The sequence below is a fragment of the Homalodisca vitripennis genome, chromosome 4 (assembly GCF_021130785.1).
Source record: "Homalodisca vitripennis isolate AUS2020 chromosome 4, UT_GWSS_2.1, whole genome shotgun sequence".
Lineage (NCBI taxonomy): Eukaryota > Metazoa > Arthropoda > Insecta > Hemiptera > Cicadellidae > Homalodisca > Homalodisca vitripennis.
The window spans coordinates 148,265,510-148,288,466 of NC_060210.1; the positions used below are offsets into that span (position 1 = coordinate 148,265,510).

At 31.7% G+C, this 22,957-nt stretch overlaps 2 protein-coding genes across 3 annotated transcripts in view; one reads left to right on the forward strand and one right to left on the reverse strand.

The window, feature by feature from the left end:
- The window catches only part of LOC124360291 (protein abnormal spindle), a 67,675-nt gene extending 65,970 nt beyond the window's left edge, over positions 1–1,705 (reverse strand). For both annotated transcript variants that reach the window (XM_046813795.1, XM_046813794.1), the window contains exon 1: positions 1,581–1,705. The gene's annotated coding sequence lies outside the window, so the exon portion shown is untranslated. The remainder of the gene's footprint in view (positions 1–1,580) is intronic.
- Positions 1,706–9,416: 7,711 nt separating this feature from the next.
- Positions 9,417–22,957, forward strand: part of LOC124360292 (PAX3- and PAX7-binding protein 1) — a 42,740-nt gene continuing 29,199 nt past the window's right edge. The window contains exons 1-6 of the mRNA XM_046813796.1: positions 9,417–10,025; positions 12,546–12,742; positions 13,864–13,990; positions 18,131–18,233; positions 19,900–20,045; positions 21,109–21,185. Coding sequence (XP_046669752.1) covers positions 9,836–10,025; positions 12,546–12,742; positions 13,864–13,990; positions 18,131–18,233; positions 19,900–20,045; positions 21,109–21,185 — 840 coding nt within the window. The 5' untranslated portion in view covers positions 9,417–9,835. The remainder of the gene's footprint in view (positions 10,026–12,545; positions 12,743–13,863; positions 13,991–18,130; positions 18,234–19,899; positions 20,046–21,108; positions 21,186–22,957) is intronic.

The following is a 22,957-nucleotide window of genomic DNA, read 5'->3' on the forward strand; positions in this document are numbered from 1 at the left end:
TTCGGCAAATAGCTTTTACCAGCTGTAAAAAATCAAATAAAGATATGTCTATGTTAATTGACTTATTATACATAAATGAGACTAGGTACAAAACCATGTCTCAATATTTAGTAACAGAATAATAAATATTCAAAAAGCTGATCTAGTCGGCTCTCTGCGTTTTTCAGAAATAACTAGGCTCAGATCAATCGGCTCTTGGCACTCATATTTAACTTTACTTTCAAGTTCATTACAAAGCCTTCTCTCTTTTTTTTAATTCTGTGTATGGAAATGATTGCACAAGAACTGATTACCTCGTTTAAAATTTAGAGTAGGGTACGATAAGCGGACCCGATTTTTTATATCGAAGAATGTAATCATCGATACCTAATATTCACATCTCTAATCCTAGACTATCAATCGATATAAATACGCTAACTTATAAATGATACAAATTTGAATCTATATATTGCAGTATCTATAGTCCGCAATATCAAACATATGTTTTAAATTAAAATGTGAATTTAATATAACGGTGATCAAACAAATTATTATAACCGAAATTAGGAAAACTGAAGACGACCATATTTGCTCCTCTCACAGTTACATTTGTTTCTTTCCCACAAATTTCACATAATGGGTTTTTCGGTACGAGTCCTACATGTTGAAGCCACGAAAAACATTTCTTATCATCTTTCAAAGCAATGTCGTGTAGTTAACTAAAATTGACTGCCATTTTTAATAATCAAATGTTACTTAAGTAAAATGTAAATATTACTCTACGTGTATTATCAGAAAGTGTTTACAGCTGTTGATATAGATTATTTAAGTTAATTGTTCAAAATAATTAATTAGCATCGATATATTATATCGATAGTTATGATTAAGTAATATCGTTTGCTAATTTCGATATAAAAAACGGGTCCGCTTATCGTACCCTACCCAAAATTTATATTTTGGATATTTCAGGTTCAACGTAACCACTATCGATTATACTTTGTAGGTATAAAGGTGCTGAAATGCAGCAAATGTGATGTTTATACCAAGCTGTTAGCAGAGTTATACTTAGTACATGTTACTGTAATGTCTTTACCAGATCTAGTAATGTGGCAAATGCCTTTATTGAGTAGTTTTTAGTTTTTTTCGGGTTTCACCTTGAGTTATGACTTCAAATGGACCCTTTTTGTTACTTTTATACCATTTTTTGAATGTGAACATTTTAATGATCTGGTGATGGTGAGTCTAGTGATATTTGTCTATGGTTATTCATATGTCTTTATGTTTCCTTCTTAATCATTATTGGGCTAAGATGTATTTTCACTATTTAAGCAGTTAATTAAATTCCTGCCCTAGAAGTCATTGTAGGAATAATTATGGTCCATAATACATGTGACAGCTTCTTCAATTTCAATATGATCAGTTGTGGCTAAACCTGTAAAAACAGGTCCTGCCAGTTAAAGAACAATTACATTATTCTTATAAAATGGAATAAATAGCAGACCGAAAACAAGTAAATATCTAGTTAATTGATATGGTTCAAGTAATCTATTGATAAACATTAATTGAAGTAATATTTTAGTTGGTAAATTGAAACTGATTACCTGATACGAAATTACATGTTCAGTTAAATTACCAGTTACATTATATTATAAGTATAGATTTATAAAACAACACACTCCGAAGTACGCACAACGACTGAATTTTAAACTTGAAAATAATCAACGGCTTCTTTTTTTTACTAAAGCTTACGCTGAACTAGGAATCTGATTGGATAGTTTTTAAGCAACCAAAGATTACAGGTTTATACATCTTTGATTTTGCAAGTATTTTTTTTCTATTTAGCAGATCCAATATTCAAATTTGCATAGAACCATGAATCCAGTCCAAAAAGTTGAATTACATTAATATAAAATGTTAGGTACTATTTTTATTATTGTCAGAGTTTATTTATCATAACACTTTCTCGTCATATAATTAGAATCGCTTTCATCTTCTTATGAATTGTGTAATTGTAAGTATTGTATAAGGAAAGTTATTGAATGCTAATTATAAAAAAACTCTACTTAAACCTACAGTGTATTGGTTAAGGCGGGGCTTTTTGTAAACCAAATTGTGCATCAAAATGGACATTTACATCTATGCGTTAAGAAAACCTCTATGTATAATGAGAAGTGAGTCAAACAAAAGAGTCTGAGAGTCACTCATGGTTGTAAAACGACCTACGAATTGTCTAGTCAATGTTGAACAGCTATAAACATAATCGGCAAACATAGTCCCACATATTTTCTGGGGCTCTGTTGCCAAGTATTGTAACGGGCCGCGTGGTCATAATCATTTGTTTATTAAATTTATTTACCACAACCTGGCTGACTACAAAACGTCATGAAAGTTAGAAATTAACCCAGATATAGTAAATACAAGCCCATTAGGTATTCATGAAATACTCTGTCTTTTACTTATGAAAAACATGTAGTAACCTGATAAGCATCGACCTTTCAGAACAACGGATAGTGTTAAAATGTTTGAAACTATACAACCATCGATATGTACATCTGTTTACAATAAAGAATAAAAAAAATATTGTTGTTAATAAATTTCGTTTGGGTCTATGGTGGTCATTTCTACTATACAGCACAACACTAACTACAACAAGCCTTTAATACAAAGAAGCTTCACAACTAAAGTACATCTTCTATTCATCTGTGTGACTGTCCACAGAATATCTGTCAACCATAGAATATTTATACGTTCTTTGCTAAGTATTTTCCCTCAGTTTAAGGAGGGCCAATCAAGTACTTCATACAAAATAGACTATAATCTTTTTTGAGGTTTTTATCACACGTAAAGGGGTTGAAGTACTATGTCTTTCTTTATCGAACGTAAATAAAGAAGCGAAATCGAACAACATTTATTCATAAGAACTAAAATTTTGTAATTGAATGTTGGCTCCATATTTGAGTTTTTGGATTGGTTTCTTTCCATGGGCGTTTCCAGACATTGTCTCAAACCTAGCTAAGTCTTATCTTATTTAAGAGTTTGAATCCTTTTGACATTAAGAATTAAGTACTTAATTATTACAATTAAATTACAATCAACGCCCACTAAGGCGGTTGTGTCTTCGGTCATCATTAGACTTTTTTGTTAACAAACAAAAGTGTGTAATAGTTATAATTACTGTGTTTGAATTTCATAAAAATATTCAAACAAATAAATTGTTCATTTAGAGAATGAAACATACGATAACAAATTAATATATGATGTATTATGTATCACCAGCTATTTTTAGTTTAAGGCATAATCCATAAGAAAAGCTGGAAGACGTCTAACTCAAGAGCTCTTTCGTTCACAAGGAAGAGGATGTTGGTGACTGATGGATTTTTTGTTCTGTTGTTGTGTAGACGACTCTATAACTTTTGATGGTGGACCTGGTCAATCTCTAGTAAGGTCTTCTTCACTCTGCCCTGGAGTAGGAATGTTCTGTGAGCCCTTTGATAACTCATAGTGATCTGTAGGAGCTAAGTGCCTTGTTGATATAGTAGTTTCTTCACTGTCAGGAAGACGAACAAAGCATAATCAGAATTTATATTTTATAGATAGTTAAGTCTTCTACTAAAGGGTCATATTCAGAGTTACGATAATGGCGCTTCGTCAAAGCTAGGTCAGATTCATAAGCCAAGTTGGTGTCGACCCTCCGCTACTAGATCGCCTAGGATGTCCAAACATTCTCTCATGAGGGGTGCAGTTTGTGGAAGTACATAATAGAGATCGCAGTGCGTGTACAGATACTATTGAGCGTACTATTGTAAAGAATTCTGCAAATATTAAGTTGTTATTTATAAATATACAAGGAATTAAGTGCAAAATGGAGGAATTAGAAGTGGTGATCAACGAGAATAACTGTACAGTGATCTGCATTGCCGAGCATTGGTTGCAGTCAGAAGAAGTTGGGCTTCTAGTTCCAGAGCATTTTTTACTGGGAAACAGTTTTTGTCGCAGCCAGCATAACCATGGTGGTGTGAGCATTTTTGTTGAGAGCAATTCTATTTTTAAAACAATAGACTTAAGCATGTATTGTCAAGAACTCCATTTTGAAGTGACTGGTATAGAACTCGTTAATGAAAATGTAATAATAGTTTCGCTTTATAGATCACCTAAGGGAAGGACTGATATTTTTCTGCAAACCCTAGAAGTGCTTTTAAGATACTTAGTTGGCCTAAAATGTAAAATTGTCATAGGTGGAGATATAAATGCAGAATTTGACGTTTTAACTCAAAAAAAAATAGTGTTGATAGTTTTTTAAATATACTCAGACAATATAATATGTATTGCACAAATAACAAACCCACACGAGGTGAATCTTGTTTAGACAATATAATTACCAATATAGATTTACAAAATTATAAGTGTGAGATTCTGAGACCAGATTTATCTGATCATGATGCTCTGTATTTAGAAATATATTTAGATAGTTTGTGTATGTCCACTAATGGCTTGGTAAAAAATAAAACGCAGGTTGTGTTTAGGCCAATAACAAAAAGCAAAATAGTGAAGTTTAGAAAAATGTTGGCGAAAGAAGATTTTATGGCAACTTTGCAACAGAATGAGTCTGCCTGTATTTGTTTTGAAAAATGTTTCAATACATTTTTGGTTTTATTTGAAAAGTCATTCCAAAAAAAGGTGTGTAAGTCTAATCTGGAGCTTAACAAAAAAGGTAAGCCAAGTTTGAATTGGTATACACCACAGCTTGCTATTATGAAGAACAATATTTTACTGTGTAAAGACTTGTGCAGAAAACAAGGAAACGATCAGCTTTTAACTCTGTTGAAGAATTTGAGGGGCCATTATAGATCTGCTTTGAAGGAAGCCAAGAGGGCGAAAAATGAGGAAATAATTGAAAGTTCTTCAAACAAATGTAAAGCTGCATGGACCATCATCAACAGAGCAGCAGGGAAGACTTCTTCAACCAATACGAAACCAAATATCCAACCAGATGACTTCAACAGTTTTTGTAAAACCTCAGTGGAAGAAATCAGTTCTAAAATGAATGCTTCTCCCAGTTCAGCAGTGAGGTGTCTTGGATCATGCACTACAATGAAGTCATTTTTTAATTTTGCTTTTTGTACAGTGTCTTTGAATGAGGTGTATAATATAATTATATCTCTTAAAAGTTCAGCAACGAGAGATGTTTATGGTATGTCCAGTGATCTTTTAAAAGAAGTTGTTTTGGAAATATTGGAGCCTCTAACATATTGTATAAATCGTAATATTATAGAAGGGACATTTCCTGATTTTTTAAAGTTAAGTAGAGTGGTGCCCATTTTCAAAAAAGGGGATCCTATCAAACCAAGTAGTTATCGTCCGATCTCATGTATACCAGTGTTGGCTAAAATTTATGAGAAAGTGCTCAAGATTCAGATCTGTCACTATTTTGAATCCCATAATCTATTTAGTGACAGTCAATTTGGCTACCGCACTGGAAGATCAACTGTACAGGCCATAGATACTCTTGTGGAACAAATTTTATTAACTTTAGAAGGCGGTTGTGCAGCTCAGGTCACTTTATGTGATCTTAGCAAAGCCTTTGATACTGTGCAGCATGACGTATTGTTGGCAAAATTGCAATTTTATGGTTTTCATGGTGCAAACCTAGCTGTCTTGGAATCTTATCTCAAAGATCGTAAACAATTAGTTGAGATAGGAGGAAAGAGATCCAAAATTGTTGAAATAAATATTGGAGTCCCTCAAGGGTCAGTTTTGGGGCCATTACTATTCTTAATTTTAATAAATGACTTAAGTTTCAATCTGTTAAACTTTACCACAATTTATGCTGATGATACCTCTTTCCTTAATGTACATAAAAATATGGAACAGCTTGATTTGTTGTCTGAGGGCACTTTGTTGGAGGCAACCTCTTGGTTTGAAATCAATGGCCTTCGATTAAACAAAGATAAAACTCAAAAGTTACTTGTTTCTTTGAAATCTGTAAATATAAAACATGATGTTAATAATCTAGTTACCTTGTTAGGAATAAATATTGATTCTAAACTTTCATGGAAATGTCACATTGATAGTGTTTGTAAAAAATTGTCTAGAGTAATATTTTTACTTGCTAATTTAAGGAATCATGTAACTACCAGTTATGTACAAATGGCCTACTACTCATTTTTTGAGAGTATTATAAGGTATGGTTTAGTGGTATGGGGGAATGGGGTAGGCATAGAGAAGATTTTAATCCTGCAGAAAAAAGCAGTAAGAATATTAACTGGCTCTAAGCCATTAACTCATTGTAGACCACTTTTTGTAAAAACCAGTATTTTAACCATTGTAAATTTGTATATATTTGACGTTTTACTTTTAGTTAAGAAAGATTTTAACAAATACCTTTTAAGAAACATGACGCATTACCATAACACCAGAAATAGTAATAAGCTTGAATTACCAAGGTATAGGTTAACTAGAACCATGAATTACCATAAGTATCAGGGCTTAAAAATGTACAATAGTCTACCTGCTGCATGGCAAAATCTAGCAGAGAAAAAGTTTTCAGTAGTGTTACATGACTGGCTATCTAGAAATCCATTCTATAAATTAGACGAATATTATAAAGCCATAAAAGATATGATATGAAGTTGTAGCCTATTAAGTACCAGTAAGAAGTTGTAAAAGTTGTACAACATTTCATCTGAATATTAGTACTTGTATTATATCTAATTTCTAATCCTTGAGTATACCTAAGGATAAAAACCGAGAATGACAATATATATTGCAATGTATGTAACATGCTGAAGGATAAATAAAATGTCTTAAATGTAGGGCTTCATCTTTTCCGCATAATTCCTTTATAGATCTCAACCTGCCCATTGCCTTGAGGGTTGTAAGGGGTAGTGCGACTAGCGGCAATCGCGTTGCCGAATAAAAATGAATTAATGAAGCTGTGTCAAATCTTATAAATAGTTGCTTGAGATTTTGATATTACAGTTTTTGATGAGAGATCTGGGCAAAGAAATGCAAATGGGAATCTGGAATACTCGTCTACAAGTTATAAGATTGTATCGGATGTTTTAAAGGGTAAGAGCCCTTTGAAGTCAACATTGTCGTTAAAATGGAGTTGAGTTAACAAGTTTTCCTTTATTTCTGAAAAATTTAAGTTTTACTTCTGCACAAACTCTACAAGAAGATGACAATTTCTTGATTTCTTCTAGGGTGTACAGTAAATTATTACCCAGACCCAGTGATACATTCAAGTTTCACCTGGATGGCACAGTAAATTAAGTAAACTTCTAGGCTGATCAAGTTTTCCATTAATAGAACTAAAAATTATGGCACGTGTTAAATTGTCAGCAGCAACATTTTTTCAACCAGGCATTTAAATGATGTCATAGCTGTAACATAACAGTTGAAGTTGCCACCTCATGATCCGTCTCATTCTTTATTTTACTTTATTTGTCTAAACGCAGAAATAAATAATCAACATGTTAATAAATCCTATTATTATAATTCTACTACTGATTTGGTGGTTAATTTTCACACTCGCATATATATACTTCTTAATCCAAGAGTTGGTACCTATATACGTAGATTTTATATTTGGCATCTTTTTTGTAATTTGATAAGTTATATTTACCTTACTCAGAGCCCTTTTATGCATGCGTTTTCGTACGGACGTTAAAAAAACGGACCGTAAATTTTGTAACGTGCGTTTCAGTTTTATATCGTGCGTCTTGAATTTTCTGTCGTGCGTATGCAAAAGATTGATGGTGGGGGTAGCAGTGCTACCACAATAATATTATTGTAATAATAATATTATTATTTTATAGAGATTTAAGGTGGCAATAATTAATAAAATTACTATTTTTATTCTCTTATTTAATTCAATATTACTATTAAGTCAGTTACAGTTAAATGTCTTCCAAGTATTTTAATTAAAGTTATTTTCACTAAAATTGGAGTCTACAACTGACATATTAGAACAACTAATAGGACTTTCAATGTTCCGGGTGCAATTCTCCAGAACCTGTGCAATGGGTGCAGTCTGCGAAGACAACAGAGTAGACTGGGGTCCATTATTCATTTCACTGAAAGTATTTCCACTGTGGGAAGATTATGAGTTGTGTGATGCTTGTGGAGCAACTTAAATGTTGCAGCCTTTTCTTTAGGAGTCTGGTCTTCGAAATTAGAGCAGAAGAACATAGTTGTGACCACTGGTTTTTCTTCAGTACTCGGTCCTTGTAAGTCTCCGAAGAAGAATTCCAAATCGCTTCTCTCTTCTTAACTTCATCCATTAATAACTCTGTATTAATTCCCTCCATTGTACACTAAACTACGCGCAACATAAGAAAACGTGGTCAGACAAGACAAAGTGACAGCCTGGCAGAACTACCACAGTGCAGAAAACACGAGTGCAGGCGGTTGGCTGCACTGCGGCTTGGAGTGGGGAACGCGCGTTTGACGTGCGTCTGCATAAATGCGGCCATATACTACCGTGTACTTTGAGCAAACGTCCGTCCCTGCGTTTGACGTCCGTTTCTAAAACACTGCGACATACGCAAGAGCTGTAAAAACGGACGACAGTGCATAAAGTCGCTCATATGGTCCAATGTATTTAAAAACGTGCGTTTTTTTATCGTCCGTACGAAAACGCATGTATAAAAGGGCTCTCATTTGAAAAATTTTAGATGAATGTAATATTTTGAATAATAAATCTTACTTATATGTCTTTAGTATTCAATAATACATTTTTGTCTCATATTGTTGGTATTAAAATGAAATTAGACGAAAGAATACAATTTATATTAGTATGGTCAACCATGTATACGCGATAAATTGCAAAAAACGTAGAATTTTATTACTGTAATGGCGATATATCAAGTAATAAATCATGTATATCATACATTGTGCAAAAAGAAAAGAAACAAAAAATAATTTTATATTTTGTTTATGGAATGTAAACTAAGAAGAGAAGGTACACTAATATGTAATGGGAAGATTGAGCGTACTTCGAACAGTCCCGCCTTGTAGTCATAGTCATATACCTTACTTTTTAGGTGGGTTCTTTATATTAAATCAGCCTATTCCAACTGTCCTCATGGTAAAACTCACTGAAAGCTAACTAACTTCATCGAACATGATTCCTAGAACTCAAATTACTCTCCGCCCATCCCTCGTTCAAACTTATGTATAATTGACATGTTAGAATACAGAAATTATTAGATTATAAATTTAGCCAATCTTAGCAGACTGAGCAAGTTGTGTATGCTGTCTATTCTGGAAGTAGCGCCTGCAACCTCGTCATTGGTCACAACCAAAAGAAAGCCTCGTTAGGCCGAGACAGCACTACAATATTTTTAACTCCATGGAGAGTGTTTTTTTTCTTGGAGAAAACAGAAAGAAGCCAACTTGGTATTGTAATATTGTAATGATAATAATTATATGTAAAACCTAAGCACTAAGCAGGAGAGTGGAAGGGTTTGGATGGAATGAGAATGCAATGGTTTGTGAAGTGGATAGGGTAAATAACAATAGATTTGGTTAATCGTTGATGATAGAATGGATTGGAGTATCAGTGACGTCTTTAGGAAGTCTTGTTTTGGAATATTTTTAAATCGCTCGCGATAAATACAGATATTTTTTGTGGATTTTGTGTCTTTTTCTAATTTATGCTGATTTCCTGAATAAGGTTGCTACAGTTTAATTTATTTTAATTTTTGATTGAAAGGAAAATATATTCAGTGAATTGGTGATTTGTGTAATATAGTGTGATAAAATAATAATTTGGTTTTAAAACTTCCTTATTTTATTGCTGGGCTAAGCTACAGGGAAACGGTGTTGACGGTTTGTTAGTTGTAGCCTACATACAATGTCTGTCATGAAGAAACCGAAGCGTAACATTCGCAGAAGGGATTTTGATAATGAAGAAAATGAAGGAGACGAATTAGAAGAAACTCATATTCAAATGAAGAAAGCTATGTCCAAGTCATCAGAACAGAAAATGAAAAAAGAAAAGAAGAAACATTCAGTTCTTAGTTTTGAAGAGGAATGGAATGATGGTTAGTAATTAGACTATTTCTTTAAGTAGACCTATGTTATAAACTTTTGGTAACAGTGTGATCTCTAGTAGGCCCATGGGCCCAATGAAGATTATGGAAGTACCTAAGTACCTAGGAAGGGTACGATAAGCGGACCCGGTTTTTATATCGAAGACTGTAACCATCGATACCTAATATTCGCATCTCAAATCCTAGACAATCAAGCAGTATCTATAGTCCACAATAACAATTCACATGTTTTAAATTAAAATATGAATTTAATATTTACAGTGGTCAAACAAGTTGTTATATCCAAAATTAGGAAAACTGAAGACGACCATATTTGCTCCTCTCACAGTTAGGCTACAGTTGTTTCTTTCCCACAAATTTCACATAATGGGTTTTTCAGTACGATTCCAACATGTTGAAGCAATGAAAAATATGTCTTATCATCTTTCAAAGCAATGTTGTGTAGTTTTCTAAAATTGACTGCCATTTTTAATAATCAAATGTTACTTCTCAGATTTTGTTGAAAGTTTTGATGGCATGGTTGTTCCATTCACTTATATAGGTAACCATGCCAAATATTTTCCTTGTATCTCTTATGGTTTAGATTTTACAGGGTCTTAAAGTTTTAGGAATATTACGATTTTTATTGCCCAGCCGTGAGAAACAAAACTTGTTTTCCTGTGGGAAATATAGCCTACATATCTTTCTTATTTACCAGTCAATTTAGATGACATTTTTTTATTTGTAGACCTACATGAAAAGGTTAGGAACAATGTAAAAATAAATAAAACTGTCAATTGTTCATTCGGGGCCAAGAAAAAAATGTTAAGTGTTATTTAAATAAGTTTTTAAACGAAATGCAGAGTAGGCCTAGTATATTACGAAAAATGAGATATCTACAAAAAGTAAAAAAATAATCACGACTTTTTTTTGGTTTTGTTCTATGATACAGTAGTATGCTCTACAACATGAAATATTAAAATGTATGTCTTTTTTTACTCTTATTTTGTTATTTTTTCAATTTTAAAACCAAAAAATGAATATTTTAAAACAATTGATTACTACCAGTTGTTAATATGTTATATATAAAAATGAAAGAAATCAATAATAGGCTAACAGTTTGTAGGTGGATTTTTGATTTACAACTTAGACTATTTAAAATTGAGACTTTTATTTCAGTTAAATAAATAACTTAGAGTTTACAATTATTTCCATATACACAATCAACTACGTCAACTCATATTAATTTAAAACAAACACTCCAATAATATAGGTTTTTTATTTTTGTGAGGCCTTTCAGACTCAATGAGAACATCTTCAGACCCACATAACTGAATTCAGTATTCCATTGAGTACGAAAGGCCTCATTCCAATTAAAGCTTGTTCTCCAATTCAGAAATTCAGCAACTGTGTAGAATGGCCGTGCAGACAATCAGGTTTTCAGAAAAGTCTTAAAATTGACCGGATCAGGCAGCTTCTTGAGCTCCTTGAGCAGTGTATTGAAGAACTTTGTTCCAAGGTATGACGGCTTTTTCTTGAAGAGCTTTGTACGATGGTAAGGGAGATTGTAATTATGAGCAAATCTAATGTTGCGGCCATGTATATTAGCAATTTTAGGCAGTCCCCTTTTCACTGACAGAATTTTAATTTTGTTTTTCTTGATTATTCTCTGTACTGAAGACTTTGGAACACCAGTTTTAAGTTCAACCTTCCTCAGTGATTTCGATTTACCTGGAGAGTGGATCATTGATGTGCATACTAGTACTTCTCTTTCCTCATTTGATCCTCTAGAGTACTTTTATATGACACTTCCAGTTTACTTCACTTTTTGTTCAACATTGAAAGCCATTTCTTGAACTTCAATAGCAGTAAAACTGTAATGGAGGAGGTTACGTTATGTTTTTATAACACAAGCAATTTTCTTCAATCAAACAGCTGTTTTCAACAATGAATGTTGTTATTAAAAACAGCTGTTTTTTAAAACTTCAACGCAGTAATCAAATCAGGTAATCCAAGAAATGAATTTTGATAGGAATTAAAATGGTAACATTTTTAATATGTGACCTTTTTGTTTCTACAATTGTTAGGGAGCTTTAATTTTCACAGAATATTTTTAAAACCTACTTTATTAATTGTGTCGAATTTGAAAATGTTTGGTGCATAAATGAGCAAGTAAGTAATATAAAATCAAATGTTTAAACCTTTTCGTTAAATCACTCTGTATATATAAACATTAATTAGACTTTTCGGACAAAATGTCCTTTAATATTTCGGCATTTGCCGTTTTCAAAAAGTTATAATAATTTTAAATAATATAGCAAACAAACAAAATTAACATAAGTCAGCAAATGCAGAAATATTATAAGACATTTGGACCGAGAAGTCTAATAAATGTTTATAATTGAGAATTTTTGCATTTATATAACTGAAATGAATATATATATATATATATATATATATATATATATAAAATGGTTAACAGAATTTGCCCAACATTTGCTTCCAATTTATATGTTTATGAATATGTTTTAGCTGATGATGGGGAGGTTTTTCAAGTGAAGAAGTCTTCTCACAGCAAGAAGATAAAAAAAATATTAGAAAAGGAAAAGGACAGAAAAAAGAAGAAAGAGGACAAATATGATCAGAATGGGATGGAAGTAGATTTGTCTGAAAATACTAAAAAAATAACGTTTAGTGATGAACTCACAATCAAAATTCGACATAATTTGGTAAGTAAAATATTGAAAGATATATATGTTACAAAAATATATAGGGTCATTCCACATAAAATAATTCAGGCCATGTCATTACCTCAAATTTTGAAGAAACTACATTTTTATCCTTCCATATATATAAAAAAATGTATGAAATTTTACATTCCTACCTCAACTCGTTTATGTTTAATAGGCAGTTAAAGTTTAGGCAAAATCAGCATTTTTATATATTCCAAGAACTCTGGGCAAGCTTGTACTTTCAATTAAAAAAAATTTCTATCTTCATCATTTATAGTGTAAATATAAGGAAAATTTACAATATTAAGAAACTGTACGGATTTCTGTGCTGAAAAAATATAAACCCTAGCTATCTTTATGTATGTGCTTACAAACAAATATTTGTTGTAATTCTTGTTGTAAAAGGCAGAGTGATCATCAAGTATGTTTTTATAATTTAGTAAAACACCTATTCCTTTCTAAAATCACTTAAAAATTATCAAAAATATTTGAATATCAATAATTTTTAAAATTTTCCTTACACTATAAGTGATAAGGATACAAATGTTTTAAATGAAGGTACATGCTCGTCCAAAGTTCTCGGAATATGATTGTAAAAATGCCAATTTTTTTCTAACTACCTATAAAATAAAAACGAGTTGTGGTAGGAATGTAAATTTGAAAACTTCCTTATGTATGGTCTCACTCTGAAATTTTTTATGGTATAATCATGCATTAAAACATCAAAAAGTTTCACAAAAAATTTTCTTTTTACCCAAAGTGTTCAAGTTGGGTATCAAATTTAAGTCCGTAAAACCCTCTTTAAAATGAGCTATCTCTCAGCACTAATAGAACTATAGTTATAAACAGATTTTAGATTTAAGCACACGTTAAAAACACTGCATTTTGTGATATTTGAAAATTTGTATCTAAAAAACTATGGGGGATAGATAAAAAAAAATCGTATTGTAGTTCAGGATCTTAGAGAGTACAAATAAACCAATTTTCAGCCAAATTGAAAACTATTTTTTATTGGTTGATTTGACATGGAATGACCCTGTTAATGCTGCAAGGTCTCATCCTTCATTTGGTTATAAGTTTATTTTGTCTAATTTTTAATCAAATTTGAAATGTTTCAGCCCTTAAATCCAATTTTAAATGGAAGAGAAGCAGAAATGGCAGAGAAGGACGGATCAAGTTCTGAAGATGAAAAAGGCACTGGACACAAATTTTCTCATCCTGATCATGTCAAACAAGTTTTAAAAAGTGAGTGAATGCAATAAAATTAAAATACCAATCTGGGGAAAGGGCATATTTCAGGGTAATATTTTTTTAAATATTAAATTAATGATGCCCTAACAGTTTCGTAGGTTAATTTTAGTGAATAGTAAAAATTTTGATACTAATTGTAAATTATAGCCTTATAATAATTTTACCTTAAATATTTGTTAATTTTGTATTACTAATACTGTATTAAATTAATTTTATACTGTATATTTTCAGTTAATATACAGAAACTAAAATTAATGAACGCTAAAATAATTATACTTTGTATTAGAAATGAGTGAAAATGTTAAACACACAAATATGCGAATGTTGTGTTTAGCTCCATTTCACAATTTGCTGAGTGCAGCATCTGATATCTGACAGTGTCACAGACTCGACTCTTGAAACCTGGAGGTCCATGTCTGAAGAGATATAAATAAAGCCAGTGATAAATTCAAAACTCAACATTTGCATTGAATCAACTTTTCACACCATAGCTATGTTAATATAGGAACAATACTTAGCTTCATACTGAAGAAGGGCAGTAGTAATATTCAAAGAGAAGGTTAGTGGAATTCATAATTTAGTCCAAAGTTGGTTATATCATCCGAAGAAGTTAATTTATAAATTTGAAAGCGTAATGGGTAAAGCATAAAAATAATTAAATAGTCACAGTAACTGCTGCAAAGTAAGAGCATGTTACTGAAATCAAATGAATAACCAAATGTTATCACTAGGTAGTTACTGCTACAGACTGTTCGAAATAGGAGGTAGTTTTTACTTCTTTACCATCTACTACACTGTGAATGCCACTAATCCAACTTAAATAATTAATTGGAACTTTTGATGGTTTTGACTCAGGTGAATAAACTACTCACATGGCGATTGAATTTAATTAAATAATTTCAAGTACGAATCTCTACTCACTTACACAATTGGTCTTTAAATTAATATAAAAATAATATACCGATTAATTTAGAAACAATCTAAATTTAGAAGATGATTTTAACTATAGAGAGAGGATGCAGACCGAGATGTTACCTACCTATAATTTTGAACAAGACTGACAGTCACCTGCTTAGCAGGTCTAGCAGTGATCATCACCTCAGCAACCATGACCAATCAAAAAGGACTAAGGGCAGTGTGAGAGGCTGGCTAGCCATGGAGTCAGTAATTTGTACCAGTACTACACGAGGCTAGCTGCACAATTACAGCTCCATAACTTTGATTTATTTCTATTTTTATAATATTCAAGTCCAGTTTTTGGGCTCAAAGCCTTAAATTACTTGGTTTTTTATGGGTTAGATTAACTATACAGGGTGTATATTATGTCTGGAAACACCCAAATATATCCTTTAATAATTTAAATATAAATTTGAAACCTCTTACAATCGTGATAGAGATTGGGCATCTACTTTTTGGAACAATGTTTTTGTTATGTCACACCAACGGGGGACGTCCTGCCGAGGGTATCGTGAATATTCTTAATGGAAGCCTATACCTTGTGATACATAATTTTAAAGGTAATAGCTTACTGAATTGAATGCCACAAACCGCATCTCAAGGGAATTATTCTATCAGAAAATAGAGCATTTTTAGTATTGAAAATTTACTGATGTTCAACAATGTAATTTTAACATGGTTCTTGCCACAAAATGTGTTACACTAATTTTTTAGCATTTTTTTAAATGTTCAATTAAATAAAACAAAAATTTCATTTTAAGCTGGTTCTATTAGCACAAATTTGCCAGTTTTTATTACAGTACAATTATGGAAAATACTTATGTTATTGATTTCTTATTACAAATAAAAAATAATGTATGCTGTTAGAAAAGTCTTACAACAAACGTTTTACCTGCATTTGGTGTCAAAGCAATTGTTCGAACTGTGTTCCTTCTACGGTTTGAACAATGAGCCAATCTTGTGTAAAATGATTCGACAGAGTTGCCTAACATTTCTTCAGTTATCAAAGCAATCTCCTCTATAATCCTGTTTCTTAGGTCTTCCAAATTATGAGGCTTTCTTCTATAAACATTGGATTTTAAATGACCCCATAGGAAATAATCGATTGGTGACAAATCCGGAGATCTTGGAGGCCATTCGATTTCTCCTCTTCGGCCAATCCATTTATGAGGAAACCTTAAATCCAAATACTCTCTTACCTTGTCTCCCATAATGGGGTGGAGCACCATCCTGCTGAAACCATACATTATCAAAGTATTCTCCTGATGCAATTTGAATAGCTGGGATTATTTCATTTTGGAGCATATTGTAGTAAAGTTCGGCATTTAAATTTCCATTGATGAAAAAGGGTCCAACAATTTTGTTACCTAAAATTCCACACCATACGTTCAGTTTTTGTGGTTGCTGTGAATGGGACTCAGTAATCAATGTGGGTTTTCACTAGCCCAGTAACGGCAATTGTGCCTGTTAACATTGCCATTTAGGAAAAAAGTTGCCTCATCAGAAAATAGTATGTTGGTCAGAAAAATCTCTATTGTCATCACAATTTGCGCATCACAAGTTCACAAAACTCAACTCTTCTGTCGTAATCATCCTCACTTAACTGTTGGACTAAATGAACTTTAAATGGTTTTGTATTTATTAATTTTCAAAATCTTACTCACAGACATAGGGTGCATATCATGTTGCTGTGCAGCTTTTCTGAGCGATGTATGTGGGTCTTCAATAAATGTTTTGCAAAACATCTAGTGCATGTTCTTCATCTGTTGCAGATTGTATCCTACCCGACTTTGGCCGATTACGTACACTCCCTGTCATTTCAAAACGCTCAATAGTTTTTGATATTGTTGAAACACTTATGGGATTCCTTTCTGGGAAAGTGTCATTAAACAAATTACAAACTTCCCGATAAGATCTTTGACGATCGCCATATCCTCGCATCATCAACAGAGTAATTCGTTCTCTTTCAGACAATTCCATTAAAATGCCAAATAAAAACTGAACTACTGTAATTAGATAACTTGTTGACAGCAATGCTTCAGAGACACTGAATTACTCGACAGGAATGATATGACCTTTGTCCATTTGTAATTCCCAAGCTTAGACCTGTCTAGTGAAAGCTCCATGCTCAACAAACTGAAACCTGTAGACCAGAATGATTAATAACACAATAATGTTTCTCATAGGCTAGTGACCTTTGTCTCTTTAAACCTTCCTGCTGACTGGAAAAACACCAAGTACAGATTCATAAGTAATCAGAGAAAGTGACTCATAAGTTTTATTCATTGTAATAAAAACTGGTAAATTTGTACTAATGAAACCAGCTTAAAAATAAATTGTTTATTTTATTTTAATTGAACATTTTAAAAAATGCTAAAAAATTAGTGTAACACATTTTGTGGCAAGAACCATGTTAAAATTACATTGTTGAACATCAGTAAATTTTCAATACTAAAAATGCTCTATTTTCTGATAGAATAATTCCTTTGAGATGCGGTTTGTGGCATTCAATTCAGTAAGCTATTACCTTTAAAAATTATGTATCACAAGGTATAGGCTTCCATTAAGAATATTCACGATACCCTCGGCAGGACGTCCCCCGTTGGTGTGACATAACAAAACATTGTTCCAAAAAGTAGATGCCCAATCTCTATCACGATTGTAAGAGGTTTCAAATTTATATTTAAATTATTAAAGGATATATTTGGGTGTTTCCAGACATAATATACACCCTGTATATATATAATTGAGAAAATGTGTTTGTTATAAACTTAAATTATTTTGCATAACCAATAACGATAAATTGTTTTAATTCTGAACTCATAGTTAACATATATTTTAGCTAGCAGTAACAATTTACAGATGGGCGTTACAACAACGTAGTAATTCTTGTACTTTTGTGGACTCCTGGAGCTTCTATACTTGAGCTGGACAGTAAGATAAGCATTTAAGGCTCAATTGCCAGATGGAATGCAGTGCTCAAATCACAAATATGATAATATTTTTGGAAATATTACAGTTTGTTTTTAAGAAGCTGAACGATGTATTATAAGCAAAATATATATAACACTTTTCTTAAATAATGACAGCTTCCCTTAATACAAATTATATAAATAATTATGACACTATGAATTAAAAAAAATGTATTACAAAAATAAATATTTATTCATTTTCCAGGTGGAAAAATTCCTGATGCTGCTATGATTCACGCTGCAAGGAAACGGCGTCAACAAGCACGTGAAATGGGAGATTTTATTCCTGTTGAAGATAAAGATTCAAAGTAAGTGCAAAAATTACAAATATATTAAGAATTTATTTGATTAAACATTAGAGATATTCTTTGTTTAAAGTTTGCTATTGACTTTAGAATTTTTGAAAGGATAACAGGATTTCTGACATTTGCCATCATTCCGACACCACAATGTTTCGAAGATTGGATTCCTTAGTGTAACACACGCACACGAGATGTCCACAAAAGTAAGTTCTGTCTATTTCTATCCACGGCACTGCTGCAATCGCAGTTCCGTACATGCGCGGCTGTTATTCTGACTCAAGGAGAAGAAACATATGCCATTTTGAGATTGCTGCTGCTGACACGTGGTTAGTAGCGCTTCTTTATAATGTCAGCATTAACTGAAAATGCTCGAGCTTATATAATCAGATCTTGATTTGTTTTCTAAATGTAAAGAAAGTTAAACCAATTGTAATTCGTAGCCAAAATGTTTACGGACAAAATGCTATGAGTGATTCTTTGGTTACTGCTGATCTGGTTCACATAATTGAAGAGAAGCTTAAAGAAAAATGTAACTTTACAATTAGTGCTATTGCTAAGGAATTCTTACAAATGTTTTGAATTTTCTTACTTTATGTTATGTTATCTATACTTTTTTATATAACCAAACAGAACTTACTTTGTGGACATACCTCGTGTGTGCGTGTGAATTTTTGAAAAATATATTTATGATAAAATTATAATGCTGAGTTTGTTAGCAATTAGGCCTAAATGTTTTTATGTAAAGTTAAAGGAAAGATGTTTTTCATTTAAAACATCATCATTTTTGAAGCGTTTTAAAATTGAAATCATAACTTTTTATACTTAAGGATTTTTATACATCTTCCTCGTACTCATTTCCGATTAATGAACAATACAATATATTTTTTGGCTGTCTTTAGATTTTTCTCATAACAAAATATGGCAAATGGAAGTTTTTCCATTTTTATTAGTGGTGTTAGAAGAGTTCTATGGGGATTTCCGAGAGCTTTGAATATCAGGCAATCATTACCTGGACTCTGGACTAACATTAGAGGATAATTTCTTAGTTGTTATGATTAGTAAGTAAACTATACAACAGTTAATTCAACTTATTTTGTGACACTTTTACCTGAGGATGAGACTAAATAGGATTATGAACTGTGTCTCATACAGAGATTACTGAGCATATTTAGCCAATACAGCAGTGTGCATTGTGTATTTTTGACATGTTGAAGAAGGGGAAGTACAGTCTGAGCCAGAACAGTAACAGTAATCATGTGTCCTGCTTTGCTCACGTTACGTAGCAATAGAACTATCACATAACAATGAGTAATGAACTACTGCAACAGTTATATGTGCAGAGTACATTATATTTTATGTCATGTTGAGTACACTGTAGTCAGGAAATGTGTCTTAATGTAGTACTATATGCTGATATGACAACACAATAAACCTGTTCTCCTGTTTCCTACTGCAATTTACCGTCTTCCAGCTAATCCAAATAAGTTCGGTCCCAATTGATTTGGATTAGCAGGACTCCACTGTATAACTCTTTATCTAGATGTAAGATGAATTTTTACTGATAATAATACTATACATTAATCTATATGATTATTCTTTGTATTGATTTAATGTGATTATGTTATTTAATATAGTTTATGTACTGATTTCTCAAAACTGTTTTTTTTTTTAGATATGACTCGAAAGGTTCCCGTTTAGTGAGAGAAGATGAAAACGATATGTGTGATGATGATATTCGTATCAACATGCAAGTGAATACTGCTGCAACTGAATTGGAACGACGGAGAGAGGCATTTAATGCTGCAATAGAACAACAGGGTAAGCTGTAATTCAGAATTGATTGAATAAGTAAATATTAAGTATTGGATAATTAAAAACAAAATTCTATTGACAATTTCAGAAAGCATAGAATGTAAAATCTAAATGCTCCTCACCTTTTGATAAAGAAACAAGATAGGTTTCATCATTGATCTTATAAGTTTCTAACTCTACAATATTAATAATAATAACACTTTTTACATGTAAAATGTTTTGCTTAGAGAGGTTCAAAAGCTTGGTTGTAGATAGGAAGTGTTATTTGTTAATCCTGACCAGCATTAAAACCACTGCTAAGAATGACTACAGTTTATCTAAGCTTACATTTTGTAAGTAATTTCACTATCGTAGACCTGTTCTAAATTAAACCATAGCACTCCGACTGGTTTATTAAATTAGTTTAGCAACACAATGTTTGATTGGACCATGTCATAATTAGTGCAAAAGTATTTTAAACTCTTGTCTTACAATATTTCACTGCACCATTTGTATTAAATTTAGTACAACTGTATGAAACACTTATTGACACAATGTTTTTTCACATAAATAAAGATTGCACCATGATTGGACTGTGCCTTAAGCAGTGCAAAGATATCTTACACTCTGGTCACACAATATTTGACTGGACCATTTGTATTAAATTTAGTACAACTGTATGAAACACTTATTGACACAATGTTTTTCACATAAATAAAGATTGCACCATGATTGGACTGTGCCTTAAGCAGTGCAAAGATATCTTACACTCTGGTCACACAATATTTGACTGGACCATTTGTATTAAATTTAGTACAACTGTATGAAAACACTTATTCACACAATGTTTTTCACATAAATAAAGATTGCACCATGATTGGACTGTGCCTTAAGCAGTGCAAAGATATCTTACACTCTGGTCACACAATATTTGACTGCACCATTTCATATTTAGTGCAGCTGTGTCAAACAGTTGGTCACACAAATTAATATTATGCATGTAGTATTGGTTTAAATTTGATGGAAAATGCATTTAGTTATTATGCAATGTCAAGAGTCGTATGTTTATGCATTCAATTAAATTGTATAGGATCGGAGGAAAGTGACAAAGGAGAAGAAGAAGAGTGGGAAAAACAGCAAATAAGGAAGGGAGTAACAGGAGCTCAGGTATCACAATTGGAACTGGTTTTTTAAATAACTATTATTTTAATATATAACATTGTTATAATAAATCGGTGTAGTTACCATTAATTATAAATCTGACTAAAATTACTGGATTTTAGAATAATAATATGAATGTTTGCTTTATTCTCTTAATAGATTCCATTGTCAATATATTTTTACAATGAATTGCTCATTCAGTTTAATTATCATATGGAAGGATTGTGAAGGTACAGGATTTTTTTCAGACTTTGTTATTGTTCAGTGATACAAGAAATCAAAGATATTATATGAATTATTTTTAAATTGTATAATAATGTCAAATTAATTCTGAAATTCATTTGATTGCAAATGTATAAGATACATTAGTTATCTTATAGCTTTGAACACTATCTGTTTCTTTTAGCAGAGTTATGTGTTCTCATTTTTAACTCATATAATCTTTTTAGTGTTGTAAGTTGTTGAAATGAGTATTGGGTTATTTAAATTTAAATTCAATTATAGATAGCATTGGTAGCATTCGATTATAGTTGAATCGATCTGTCAATTTGTAAGTTTGATATTTTTCTGATATTCAACTGTCTTTAACAAGATGCAAAGATGAATGATGCAATACATTTTTCTGAATTTCCATTGTTGCTGTTTTGTTACTCTGTCAATAGTCTGTTTATTTTTGTTCTTCTGGTAAATAAATAATAGTATTTGCAGTATTATTTAGTGAAATGGTTTAGAAACTGATTTAAAGTAAAATAAATTGGAACAATGCTTCTAATTTGGTGAATTTTAAATTTGTCACATAAAAAAATAAGTCGAATTGAAACATGAGAGTTTTTCTATATAATTTAATTTTCATATAATTAAAACATTTGCCATAAAATATGCTTTTCCAAAAGATGGAGATGCTTTTCCAATTATACATTACCAATCCATGGTAATGTATAATTAGATACTATTTTTCATGATTTCTTTTGTTAAGCACTCTAGCAATTATTAGAAAATGACCTGTCAGTAAAGGTAATCTAGTTGACAGTTCGGTAGGTTAAGTAAATTTACAGACATGTTAAGAGGAAAAAACTATAAAAATTAAGGAGCTTAAAATAGGTGATAGCAATAAATCGTCATAGAGTTTTTCGCATATTGCTAGCGCCAAATTTTGCTAGAGCACCGCAGCTTTGTAGATTTCTCGCAAATACTGGTGAAGGTGAACTGTCGCTGTTGCACTCTGCGTAAGAGCTAAATGCAATATTACAGTTGTTTATTTGGTTTGAAAATATACTAGAGAATTGGAAATTTTCGACTGGGAAAAACGGGGAATTTGAAAAGAAATTTTGAGTGGCCACCCTGACTCTCATATTTGGCAAATAGCTTTTACCAGCTGTAATAAATTAAATCAGGATGGATTATCTATTTTTATTTGATTTATTATGTATAAAATGAGATTAAGTACAATACTATATGTAAACATTCAGTAACAGAATAATAAATACTCAAAATGCTGATCTAATTGGTTCTCAACACTTCTCAGAATTACTTGGAGGCATTAAATCAGCTCTTGGCACTCAAGCAGTTTATATGAAGTAAAATTATTCTTATACACTAAGAAAGTATGATTTTGTAAAATGGAAATCTCTGTTTTACATTTTGTTGTTATAGTCATAAAAAATTGGCTAGGGTGGTTTTGCTATCTGTTATATATCCTCATATAAAATTGTATATATGTACATTTTTTTTAATTTCTCCTTGCTATAGTAAAAAATGTAATCATAATTTTTATAAAA